The 13081-nt window shown below is 38.1% G+C and overlaps 1 protein-coding gene across 1 annotated transcript in view; it reads left to right on the plus strand.

Moving 5' to 3' along the window:
* The window catches only part of cpeb3 (cytoplasmic polyadenylation element binding protein 3), a 79712-nt gene that overhangs the window by 37467 nt on the left and 29164 nt on the right, over positions 1 to 13081 (plus strand). Inside the window, 1 exon segment of the mRNA XM_057848454.1 lies at positions 5735 to 5824. Coding sequence (XP_057704437.1) covers positions 5735 to 5824 — 90 coding nt within the window.

Consider the following 13081-nt stretch of genomic DNA (forward strand, 5'->3'; position numbering starts at 1 on the left):
GCCAACGACGTCATGCATCAAGAGAGACAATAGCTAATTACCGTATTGGCCCGAATATAAGACGACCCCGATTATAAGACGACCCCCTCTTTTTCAAGACTTAAGTTTGAAAAAAGACTTTTTGAACACCAAATTATTTTTTATACAGAAACGACCACGGAAAGCTTTTCTCTGACTGAGCATTTTTTAGGCGATCTTTTTGAGCTCTCCATCTCCGTACATTACACTCTGTGACACCATATTTCACAGCCGCTTTGCAGTTGTTTGAAGACACCGCCTCATTTATCACCATCAACTTGAAGTTTGCGTCATAACTTCTCCTCAGCTGCCGGTGTTCTGCCAAAATGTCCTACATCGGCGAAACGTCCTACATTAGTCGAATTTGACACCTAAATTACTACCGTGCGCTCTAAACTTGTTTTGTTTAGATGCATACAGGAATAACGTACTAAAGAAATGCCTGCAGAAAATACTTAAATGTAGTTATGTCAAATAAGGACGATTTAAATACGCTACGTGACTAATGTGGTCAACTGCTTCAAAGCTAACACAAAAAAACACAATGGTTAAAAGTATGAGAGGGTAATACATGCAAAAAGTATCTTTGAGGCTGTGAAAAGGTTCTAAATAACTAAATAAAAACAAAAATAGTGAGTACTCGCCGCTTCCAACCGATGTGCGCATGCGTGTGAATGCATATGCAAGCGCCCTGAGCATTGTGTAGGACGTTTCGCCGCGTAGTAAGGAATGGCCAAACACCTGTTAACCTGGCCAATCTTCGACCCACTTTTCTCCAAATTGTCGCGAAGTTTCTCCATTTTCGGTTATCTCTTCTATTACCGGTATTTTCTTCTCTTTTCCTTCTTACCACTTTCTTCTTCGTGTCAGGGGTTCGCTTTGGCCGCCCGAGTCGCGTTCAGCATTCGATTCATTGATGACTGGCGCCATCAAGCGTCGTGAATGGGTATATGTCTAGGCCGCAGTTTTTTTTTTTTTTTTTTTTTTTTTTTTAGACCGCAGTTATAAGACGACCTCCTCTTTTTCAATCTTATTTCAGTGCAAAAAACGTCGTCTTATATTCAGGCCAATACGGTAATATACTCACTCGCCACCCTGTGGTCTGGGGTGTGAATTGCAACCTGTCAAAATGACGGATGGACTTCAGTTTTTTCCGTCACCGTTTTAAAAAACCGGTCAACGACGGAAAATATTCGGTTAACGCGACCTCTGCTCTACATACAAAGTTAATTCGTTCCAGGACCTTGTTTGTAAGTCGAAATGGTCGTATGTCAAGCAGGATTTTCCCATAAAAATATGTTATAATTCCATTAATTTGTTCCACAGCCCAAAAACCTACACTAAATACTTAATAAATACTGTTGTGATAATTGCAAATAGCAATTAGAAAGAGCAAAACAAATGAATTATGAATAAAAATCTGAATAATATTATAATAATGGTAATAATAGTAATGATACCTGTAATAATGTAATGAATGGGGTTCTAATGTGGCAGACGTTTTTTCTTGTACCTGAACGCACCGCGGGACTGACGTGACGGTGAGATAGAGAGTGCGGTTCTTATTTTACTGTCTCTTTTAAAATGTTTTGATGCTGGCGTCAACTGCAGCAGACACTAGGCGTGTTGTGTTGCACAAGTTGATGGAATAAATGATTAGAAATTTCTTTGCCGATGTTAGCACAATAAAAATTGTCACCTTAACTTATAAAGACTGGCGAACGGAGGTCGGGTGAGGACCGTCGAGATCGACGTTCTACGGCTGTATTATCGACCCAGTTCACGGATGCACACACCATGCTCATATTTTGCTATCATGTACACAGAGGTTGCGCTAGACATTTTCGTTGTCTGTCATTTTGACTGACAGGGTCATAAAAATCCGGTCATAGTCTATTTTTACCCGTCACTTAAATTTTTAAAATGATAATGATGACATATTCAATAGTATTTAGTTTTCATTCATTTTTAATTAATATTGTAACGCTTGCTTGGCGGCGAAAAATTAGACACGGAAGTCGTGGTATTTTTCTCCCTTTTTACTCTGCTTACCGCCAACAACTCCGCCCCCAAAGAAAAGGAGGCAACGATATAGACCCCAATCACCAACGTCACACAATGATCTTAATTGTGGTTGTCAGCCCAAAATCTTCTAAATATATATTAAATGCATCTTACCAGATATAAAAAGACTACTACATAGTCTGTGGTGATCGTTTGGTGCCCAGATTTCTTGTCGAATTACAGCAGTCCATCTCGCTCTCATCTTCGAGTCTCTCAGAATACGGTAGAACTTCAAGTCTCTCCTTCTATCTTCTCTGTTACAGCAACCAACCGCCACACACGCCTTCACCAATTTGATTATTAATATTAACGAGCAGAAAAACACGCCGTAATAGGAGGCATGTACGTGGCGGTAATGTATAAACATGACGGGCTGACACACAATATGGCGGCTCCGGTCAGGGGGGCGGAGTTGTGACGTCATGTGATTGGGGTCTATACACAGGCGGCAATCTTGTCCATCAATTGGATGACGCGCTGGCACACCGGGTGCACCAATAAGAACCTCGCGTTGATGTGTCAATCACGGTGCAGCCGCCAGACCCCGGTTACACTACAATATTCTGACAGAATAGCCAACGACGTCATGCATTAAGAGAGACAATAGCTAATTAATATGCTAACTCGCCACCCTGTGGTCTGGGGTGTGAATTGCAACCTGTCAAAATGACTGACGGACTTCAGTTTTTTCCGTCACCGTTTTAAAAAACCGGTCAACGACGGAAAATTTCCGGTTTACGCGACCCCTGCATGTACATCTTTATTTCAATGGTAAGCGTCACTTTTTTCTTTTTTTCACCACCTGCACGAACATTCTTGGAACCGTGCGTCCGTCTTGCGGCAAAACAAAGCAAGTGCGGCGCTGTCATAAATCGTCAAATTTCAAGCATGTCGTCAGATGTAGAAACACAAATAGCGAGTCAAATTTTATGTCGGATGTCAAAAAGAGCGTGTGTCGAAGGAGCGATCGCATGTCGAGGTACCACTGTACTCAATTGTTTCAATGTTTTTTTTAAAAAATTTATTAATTATAAAAAAACACCGGGGGTCTGCAGCCGTGTCACCGTGTGATTTAGAGTGTTTTTCTTGGTATAGCCTTTAATTACAGTAGCATTAAACGCTTGTTAAATTAGAGCATGATAATAATGTACACCACAACCTTCCACTGTTTCATTCCAGCATTCATTGGACTGAAAACATCAGTTTTTTTCCCGTTCTGACAGTGTTTTAGCTAGCTATAACATTTGGCCCGCCAAACTCACTGAACAATTTTCACCTTTTCGTTTTTTCCCCACCTAGACTAACCTTCTTGGAACCAGTGTTGATTTCTCTCACAAGAAAATCCGCCGCGCGTCCGTCTTCCGGCAAAACAAATAAACTGCGGCGCTATCATAAATCGTCATATTTTGAGCTTGTCGTCGGATATAGAAACAAATGGCGAGTCAAATTTTACGTCCGATGTCGAAAAGATCGTGTGTCGAACCGATCGTGTGTCGAGGTACCACTGTATTTCAGTATTGCTTACATGGCCAACTGACGTACACATATAAGGGTTATGTGTGTGCGTCACGCATGCACAATGCATGCGTTCTATCAATCCATATAAACTTTGAATGTAAGATTAAACGGGGATTATAAATGTCTGTTATTTGTGTCCTCTTTTTGGAAATCAAAACATGATCACCCTGGTATGATACAGAGCAAGCATGTGTTGTCATTTGTTTTGATGCTTCTGCGCATGCGGGTCAGTTTATGTTTGTGGACAAAGACACTCTGAACTGGCACACCCAAAAAAACAGATCAAATAAGTATTTAGTCAACCACCAATTGTGCAAGTTCTCCTACTTGAAAAGATTACAGAGGCCTGTAATTGTCAACATGGGTAAACCTCAACCATGAGAGACAGAATGTGGAAAAAAAAAAACAGAAAATCACATTGTTTGATTTTTAAAGAATTTATTTCCAAATTAGAGTGGAAAATAAGTATTCGGTCACCTACAAACAAGCAAGATTTCCGGCTGTCAAAGAAGTCTAACTTCTTCTAACGAGGTCTAACAAGGCTCCACTCGTTACCTGTATTAATGGCACCTGTTTTAACTCATTATCGGTATAAAAGACACCTGTCCACAATCTAAGTCAGTCACACTCCAAACTCCACTATGGCCAAGACCAAAGAGCTGTCGAAGGACACCAGAGACAAAATTGTACACCTGCACCAGGCTGGGAAGTGAATCTGCAATAGGTAAAACGCTTGGTGTAAAGAAATCAACTGTGGGAGCAATTATTAGAAAACGGAAGACATACAAGACCACTGATAATCTCCCTCGATATGGGGCTCCATGCAAGATCTCACCCCGTGGCGTCAAAATGATAACAAGAATGGTGAGCAAAAATCCCAGAACCACACGGGGGGAACTAGTGAATGACCTACAGAGAGCTGGGACCACAGTAACAAAGGCTACTATCAGTAACACAATGCGCCGCCAGAGACTCAAATCCTGCACGGCCAGACGTGTCCCCCTGCTGAAGAAAGTACACATCCAGGCATGTCTGCGGTTCGCTAGAGAGCATTTGGATGATCCAGAAGAGGACTGGGAGAATGTGTTATGGTCAGATGAAACCAAAATAGAACTTTCTGGTAGAAACACAGGTTCTCGTGTTTGGAGGAGATAGAATACTGAATTGCATCCGAAGAACACCATACCCACTGTGAAGCATGGGGGTGAAAACATCATGCTTTGGGGCTGTTTTTCTGCAAAGTGACCATTACGACTGATCTGTGTAAAGGAAAGAATGAAAGGGGCCATGTATCGAGAGATTTTGAGTGAAAATCTCCTTCCATCAGCATGGGCATTGAAGATGAGACGTGGCTGGGTCTTTCAGCATGACAATGATCCCAAACACACAGCCAGGGCAACAAAGGAGTGGCTTCGTAAGAAGCATTTCAAGGTCCTGAAGAGGCTTACCCAGTCTCCAGATCCCAACCCCATAGAAAATCTGTGGAGGGAGTTGAAAGCCTGTGTTGCCCAACGACAGCCCCAAAACATCACTGCTATAGAGGAGATCTGCATGGAGGAATGGTCCAAAACACCAGCAACAGTGTGTAAAAAGCTTGTGAAGAGTTACAAAAAACGTTTGGCCTCCGTCATTGCCAACAACGGGTACATAACAAAGTACTGAGATGACCTTTTGGTATTGACCAAATACTTATTTTCAACCATGATTTGCAAATAAATTCTTTAAAACTCAAACAATGTGTTTTTTTTTTTGTTTTTTTTTTCCCACATTCTGTCTCTCATGGTTGAGGTTTACCCATGTTGACAATTAAAGGCCTCTCTAATTTTTCAAGTAGGAGAACTTGCACAATTAGTGGTTGACTAAATAGGTATTTTCCCCACTGTATAACAAAAATTGGAATTGTGCATTAAGACCTGCTGTATGAAGATGTAAGAAGAAAAAATATGTATCTAGCCTAAAATAGTTTCCAAAGTATAATGAAAAAGACAGCAGGTGCCTTCCCAATGTTTGAATTTCGAATACTGCAGTGCATCCGAGAGATAAATTGCCATTGGTGTTATGCTCCTTAATAACATTGTAATGCATATTACACATGAATAATGTCTCCCTCCTCCTCTCTTTATTACTTTTACAGACGAGATCACCAACAGTTTCCGTCGTTATGGACACCTGGTTGTGGACTGGCCCCACAAAGCTGAGAGCAAATCCTACTTCCCGCCGAAAGGTAACATTGGTTTCTCCAAACAAAAGCTGGATTTTCCCAATCGACATCAAAGACTACACTAATAAATATTACCTTGGGTGTTTCTCACAATCATAGTGTGTCTAAAACGTTCATGTTACTCAGAAATCATACCACATGCTGGGGGGGCAGCATGTTGATCCGTGTAGCCCGACTGCAGTAATCATACAACGTGAGAATTTCCCTTACGGCTGTATTGGATATTGGAATGGTGACCTGATGCAAGTCATTGTTATCATTTTGTGTTTAAAAGATGCCAGGTTATCTTAAGGAGATAGAACTAGCAGAGTCGCAAAAGGCTCTTTATGCCCTCTGACCCACCAGGAGCTTAGGAAGCTATTAAGATTTCCTCAAAATAACTGGCATTCCACATACATGTGCTAATACACTACATCTGGAGGAACTCTCTCCCACACTCATTTCTCAATATTATTGTTTTTCTGGACTGGGAGGATTCCTTGGGAGTAGGCTTGAATCTACTACTGCCACACCCAGCAGAAAAACCATGACAAGTTGAAGGAGGCTTCCATCGTAAATGGGTGGGGGCAGTGATGTGTCATGTTTCTTCAATTAAATGAAATTATAAAATACTTCCTCCCTGTAATAGCCCTGTGGAAACCTCTAAAATATGATATTGAGTCACATGATACACTTACAGTAGTATGAAAAAGTATCTGACCCTTTTGGAATTTCTCACATCCCTGCATAAAATCTCCATCAAATGTGATCTTTGTCAAAATCACACAGATGAAAAAAAGTGTCTGCTTTAGCTAAAACCACCCAAACATTTATAGGTTTTCATATTTTAATGAGGATAGTATGCAAACAATGACAGGGGGGAAAAATAAGAATGTACCGTATTGGCCCAAATATAAGATGGCCCTGATTATAAGACGACCCCCTCTTTTTCAAGACTCAAGTTTGAAAAAAAGACTTTTTGAACACCGAATTAATTTTATACAGAAATTAATTACAGTACATCTGAAACAAATTATTATAACAATATATCTGAGAGAAAAAGCATGTTATTTTGCCTCATTCAAATCTTAATATCGGAACATTTAAATATGTAAACTAAAGTGCAATCACATTCGTAAATGAATGGCTTCTGGTTTTTGGAATGTAAATAAACCAATCTAGTGTGATAAGACAAGAAAATTGCAATAACTGCATTAACCATCAAAGTGAAGTCTAACTGTAACCGTAGTCTTGAAACAAATCTGAATGAGTAAAAACATTGCAATAAAATAATGCAAACTGGTTAAACATGAGAGTAGCTGAGATCTGTCACGACAGAACATCGCTTCAATGATATATGGTGCCATTTAGCGTCGTGAATGGGTATAACGTCTAGACCGCGAATATAAGACGACCCCCACTTTTTCAGTCTTATTTCAATGCAAAAAACACCGTCTTATATTCGGGCCAATACGGTAATATTTTGTGCCCCCCCCCCTTTGGCAGCAACAACTTCAATCAGACGCTTCCTGTAGCTGCAGATCAGTCTGGTACAGCGATTAGGACTAATCTTGGTCCAATCTTCTCCACAAAATTGCTGAAGTTCAGTCAGATTCCTTGGATGTCTGGCATGAATCAATGTCTTTCGGTCATGCCACAGCATTTCAACGGGTTTCAAGTATGGACTTTGATTTGGCCACTCCAGATATGAAAACCTATGAATACTTTGGTGGTTTTAGTTAAAGCAGCCACTGTTTTATCATCTGTGTGATTTTGACAAAGATCAGATCACATTCAGTGGTGATTTCATGCAGAAATGTGAAAAAATTCCAAAAGGTTCACATACTTTTTCATACCACTGTAAACTGGCAAGAGGCATGAACAGAGTTTGTTTGTGAGAGTATGTTGTATGGGTTTTTTTAAATGTGTTTTCAGGGCCTCATATTAACAAAGTGATATTGATTAAATGCTTTCGTCCTGTGTAGTGCTGCAACGAGTAATTCGATTAGAAAAAACCTTAGAATAGAATTTTGCTGCTTCAAGGATTTGTTTCATTAGAATGGCATTGTAATGGTTTGTTTTGAAAGTGTTTGCATTAGTTTTATATATTTGGGTGGGTACTCTAGTGGCAACAATGAATATGACATAACTCATTTAACATGGCTGAATCCAGCTGCTCCCTGTTAAGACCAATATACGGTTATATTTTGTTTGAGCCAATATGATTTTTTATGCATTCGTAATTTAGTTTATAGGGATATTTAGCAGATTATTATTATTATTTTTTTTTTTTTGCAGATTTAGGAGCTTTGGGGGAGGGACGTTAGCATTTTATAGCATTTAAGCTAGCACTTTTACTATGCAAGTTTGCCAATTGTTTTTTTGTTGGACAGTACTTAGATCCTCATTTTTTTTTTTTTTTTTTAATTTATTTTACCATTTGCTGCTAAGATCAGGTATTTTAATTTATTTTGAAATGAAAGTGCAATTCTGTATAGTTTGAAGAAACAGAAGGGAATTTTATTTTTATTTGCATATAATGCTCTTTTGAAAGTGCAATCTTAGTGAGCCTTTCTTTTACATTTCCTAAAATGTATTCTGCAACGCATTAAATGTTCCTAATCCGATTACTCGATCATTCGAGCTAACTAGGTGATAGATTAATCGATTACTAAAATAATCGATAGCTGCAGCCCTAATCCTGTGAATACATTTACGTTTTCGCATAGAAGAAATCATGACATAACATAAATGTCGGGCAGTCGATGGTTTTCAGCTGCTGGTGATGTCATGGCAACCACAGTGAAGTCTGGTCACCTTGGTGATGATGCCAGGTACATCTGCTCTATGTCACCCAATACCATCATCACAGTTAATTCTGCAAATGTTAAGGAGCTATTTTAGTCTGTGACTGGGGGTGAACAAAAAGCAAAACTGTCTAAGCGCCACAAAGTGTATTTACCACCGTGTAAAATTGCATCATACTGTATGTGTTAATAACGCAAAATAATATACAATAAAATAAAATATTAGCAATAAAAAAAATTGATTATGAACACCTGCACTACAAGATCTAAACCAAAATGCTTAAAAGAAAACTATAATGTTTTGATTAACATAATTTTACACTATTTTCATTATGGTGGTCGGATTTTTTTCTGTTTTATTGCTGCATGATTGAAGCGACAATTCAACTCAACTTTGTTAGAAACTACTGTACATGTAACATAAAATACAGTATATTTTTGTGTATGAAAGCGAAAAAGGATATTTGAATTTAATCCTCAGTAATAGATAGAAGATTTGACCGTATCTTGCAGGAATAATTATGCTGTAAATGTTGACCCATTTTCCATTCAAATGATAGTAAGGCTGTAACGGTACATGTATTTGTATTGAACGGTTTCGGTATGTGGTGCTCGGTTCGGGACGGAGGCGTACCGAACAAGTTTCTGACATAATGCAACCCTTACTTTTCGAGGCTGTGAGTCGATCGGTTACAGTTTCTTTGTGTAGATTATATTTACTCTGTCTTCTCTACCATAATCAAGACCAACACGGTAGGACAGTATAACCCAGAAATGTTAACGGTGTAACAACGTGGCCGCCGCGACAACGCAGTGAAATGCGGTTAAAGTCAATCAGCCACCAGTCGCAGTGCGTCCGCGTGTTAGACGCGTCCCCGAAGCGGCTCAACACGACGCACGCGAAAAAAATGGCAGTTTATTATTTGACGCGAGACGCGACCCTCCTGCGTCAATACTACTACCGGTAGCTAGGATCGGGCAAACTGGAAGTCACACGTGTAAAAGTACGGTGGATCCGGTCGATTTTCAAACTAATATGCAATCATAACCCACTTTTTGAGTCCATCAGATCTCTTGAGTGGTAGATCGGGGCACAGTTGACTTGTCTTTGTTGATTTACTGCTGTCTTCTCTGCTATAATAATAACCAACACGGCCCCGTGTTCAATACAAAACTCTCCTACCACAACAAAACAAGTAGGAACTAATATTCACATAAGAACTAAAGTTATACAACATAAAATATTAGGGCTGTCAAACGGTTAAAATTTTTAATCAAGTTAATTACAGCTTAAAAATTAATTAATCGTAATTCATCGCAATTAATTGCAATTCAAACCATCTATAAAATATGCCATATTTTTCTGTAAATTATTGTTGGAATGGAAAGATAAGACACAAGATGGATATATACATTCAACATACGGTACATAAGGACTGTATTTGTTTATTATAACAATAAATCAACAAGATGGCATTAACATCATTAACATTCTGTTAAAGCGATCCATGGATAGAAAGACTCGTAGTTCTTAAAAGAAAAATGTTAGTACTAGTTATAGAAATGTTATATTAAAACCCCTCTTAATGTTTTCGTTTTAATAAAATTTGTAAAATTTTCAATCAAAAAATAAACTAGTAGCCCGCCATTGTTGATGTCAATAATTACTTACTCAATGCTCATGGGTGCTGAAGCCTATGAAATCAGTCGCACCCAAGCGCCAGCAGAGGGCGGCAAAACTCCATAAAACACAACAAGTGAGCGTTTCACTGTACTGTCATTTAAATCTCTCTGAGCGGGGCATCTGCGTTAATTGCGTCAAATATTTTAACTAGGGCTGTCAAACAATTAAAATTTTTAATCGAGTTAATTACAGCTTAGAAATTAATTAATCGTAATTAATCGCAATTAATCGCAATTCAAACCATCTATAAAATATGCCATATTTTTCTGTAAATTATTGTTGGAATGGAAAGATAAGACAAGATGGATATATACATTCAACATACGGTACATAAGGACTGTATTTGTTTATTATAACAATAAATCAACAAGATGGCATTAAGATTATTAACATTCTGTTAAAGTGATCCATAGATACTTGTAGTTCTTAAAAGATGAATATTAGTACAAGTTATACAAAATGTTACATCAAAACGCTTCTTAATGTTTTCGTTTTAATAAAATTTGTAAAATTTTCAATCAAAAAATAAACTAGTAGCCCTATTCTGTCCTCAATGTGTGTGAGTACACAAATTGACAGATAGCGAACATAAGTTCCAAAAAGAAATCAGACGGTGTGGCAAAGTTGCATGGGCTTTACTGAAGTCATCTCTTTTTGACAAGAGCACATTTCTTGTATTTTTGTAAAATTGAAAATAACAAGGCAATGTGTCAATAACTTGCATAAATCACAAAATAACAAAATGTACACACACGTGTCCATTTGAGCAGTAGCACTAGCCAATTAGCTCACAAGCATCTAACAATGTAACTGCATTTCACCATATGTGTGAACAAATTCAAATACACATCATCAATAACTATCTAATGCTCATGAATATAAACAAAGGAGGAATATAACTCACAAGCGATGCATGTATATTAGACACAAACAGTGTGATGGGGCTATGAGAACTGCCACTGAATACTGGATGCGGACGTTAGCTGGTCTGAATAGCACTGTCTATTAGTGTGAGTTCGCGTCGACATATAACACGTCAGAAAAGCTCGCCGAAACCCAAATAATCAGCTGCACTGAATCGCCAGCAGAGGGCGACATTACGCCACATAACATATGCAAGTCACACCCAAGCGCCAGCAGAGGGCGGAAAAACTCCATAAAACACAATTAACAAGTTGGCCTTTCACTGTACTGACATTTAAATCTGTCTGAGCGGGGCAAACGTGCGTTAATTGCGTCAAATATTTTAACGTGATTAATTTAAAAAATTAACGCCCGTTAACGCGATAATTTTGACAGCCCTAATTTTAACGTAATTTATTTTAAAAAATAATTAACGCCCATTAACGCGATAATTTTGACAACCCTATAAAATATACAATATAAATGAATGCTACATCACATTTGTAAAATATAAACACATAAAATAAATAATAGCCCATTTAAATAAAATAAATTGAAATGAGCTAAAACACCTGTAATTAAATAATAACAATAATACACAGATCCTGCTTACACAATTAAACGTATTAATTTCTGTGTGGCGCTTTAACTTGAGAAAATCCACCAATAAAGCTTTTGAAAACCGTTCATAAGAAAAAAATGATTCATTGAGGCATTTCATTTGTAAAATACATGTTAAAATCTTTGTCATTGGGATTGCTTTTCTCTTTAGCACAGGACTTCTTTTTTTCTTCTTCCTTTCAGAAAGAAAGCTGACCGATACACGGGGTCTGAAAGGCAAATTGTTGTTGGATTATCTTTAAATACCTGCTACTTTTTGAGCAGAATTCTAGCTTTGTATAGGCTAATGTTCCTATTGTTGAAAGCACAAAGGTGTGTAATAAACAACTTGCACATTTATATTTTGCATTTTGTTTTCTTACTGTACCGAAAATGAACCGAACCGTGACCTCAAAACCGAGGTACGCACCGAACCGAGATTTTTGTGTACGTTACACCCTTAATTGGTAGCATTTTTTTGTAGTATATGTTTTTAATAATTTGCACTATCTATAATTTGACTACTGTTTCCTATGTTAAACTGTTCTTTCCTGTTTTGTCAAAGTGCTTTTCCTTACTGTATTTCAGGAAGGTTATTGTTTGTGTAGCAATAAGGCACAAAGGACTCTGACTGTAAAGTGTAAACAATAATCTGTAGGGTGGAAAATGATGCTGCGGCCACTTCCCCTGCCTCTCTGGTCGTATAAATCTAGAGCACAAGCCACTGCAGATGTGGACTGTCGTCTTCTGACTAGTCTGTTTATTACGTGCAGATCTTTGTTCAAGCAATCATGGGCAAACAATTTGGGTAGTGCAGGAATTTTAAATGATCTGATTTAATGAGATATTACAATCTCAATGATGGAATACAATTTGGAAGTATATAGTGATAATTTTTCCATGGTCAGTTATAAAAATCCTTTGTTCAATCGTTAAACATCTAACCCTACAGAAAATTTTAATGTTATGTGTTTGTCTCAATCTGGGTACTGCATAAACTGGGTCCAGTATATGATATATTTGCACGGTTATATAACATTTTTGCACTGTTACATCAATATCTCTGCTCAAACTGTCATTTGCACTACCATATCAGGTCAGCCATCTGCCTCCTAGTATGAGTACTATAAATTGACATTTATGCACTGTTGTGCTCTGTTAAATTTGCACTACATCACTACTTACTGCAAGTCACTTATTCCCAATCAGTGTACACTGTAACCTGTGTTTTTATATAAGCCTTATTGTACTTTTGTTTTATGTAGTACACATTATGGCGAAGCTTTA

Source organism: Corythoichthys intestinalis, chromosome 10, assembly GCF_030265065.1.
Source record: "Corythoichthys intestinalis isolate RoL2023-P3 chromosome 10, ASM3026506v1, whole genome shotgun sequence".
Taxonomy (NCBI): domain Eukaryota; kingdom Metazoa; phylum Chordata; class Actinopteri; order Syngnathiformes; family Syngnathidae; genus Corythoichthys; species Corythoichthys intestinalis.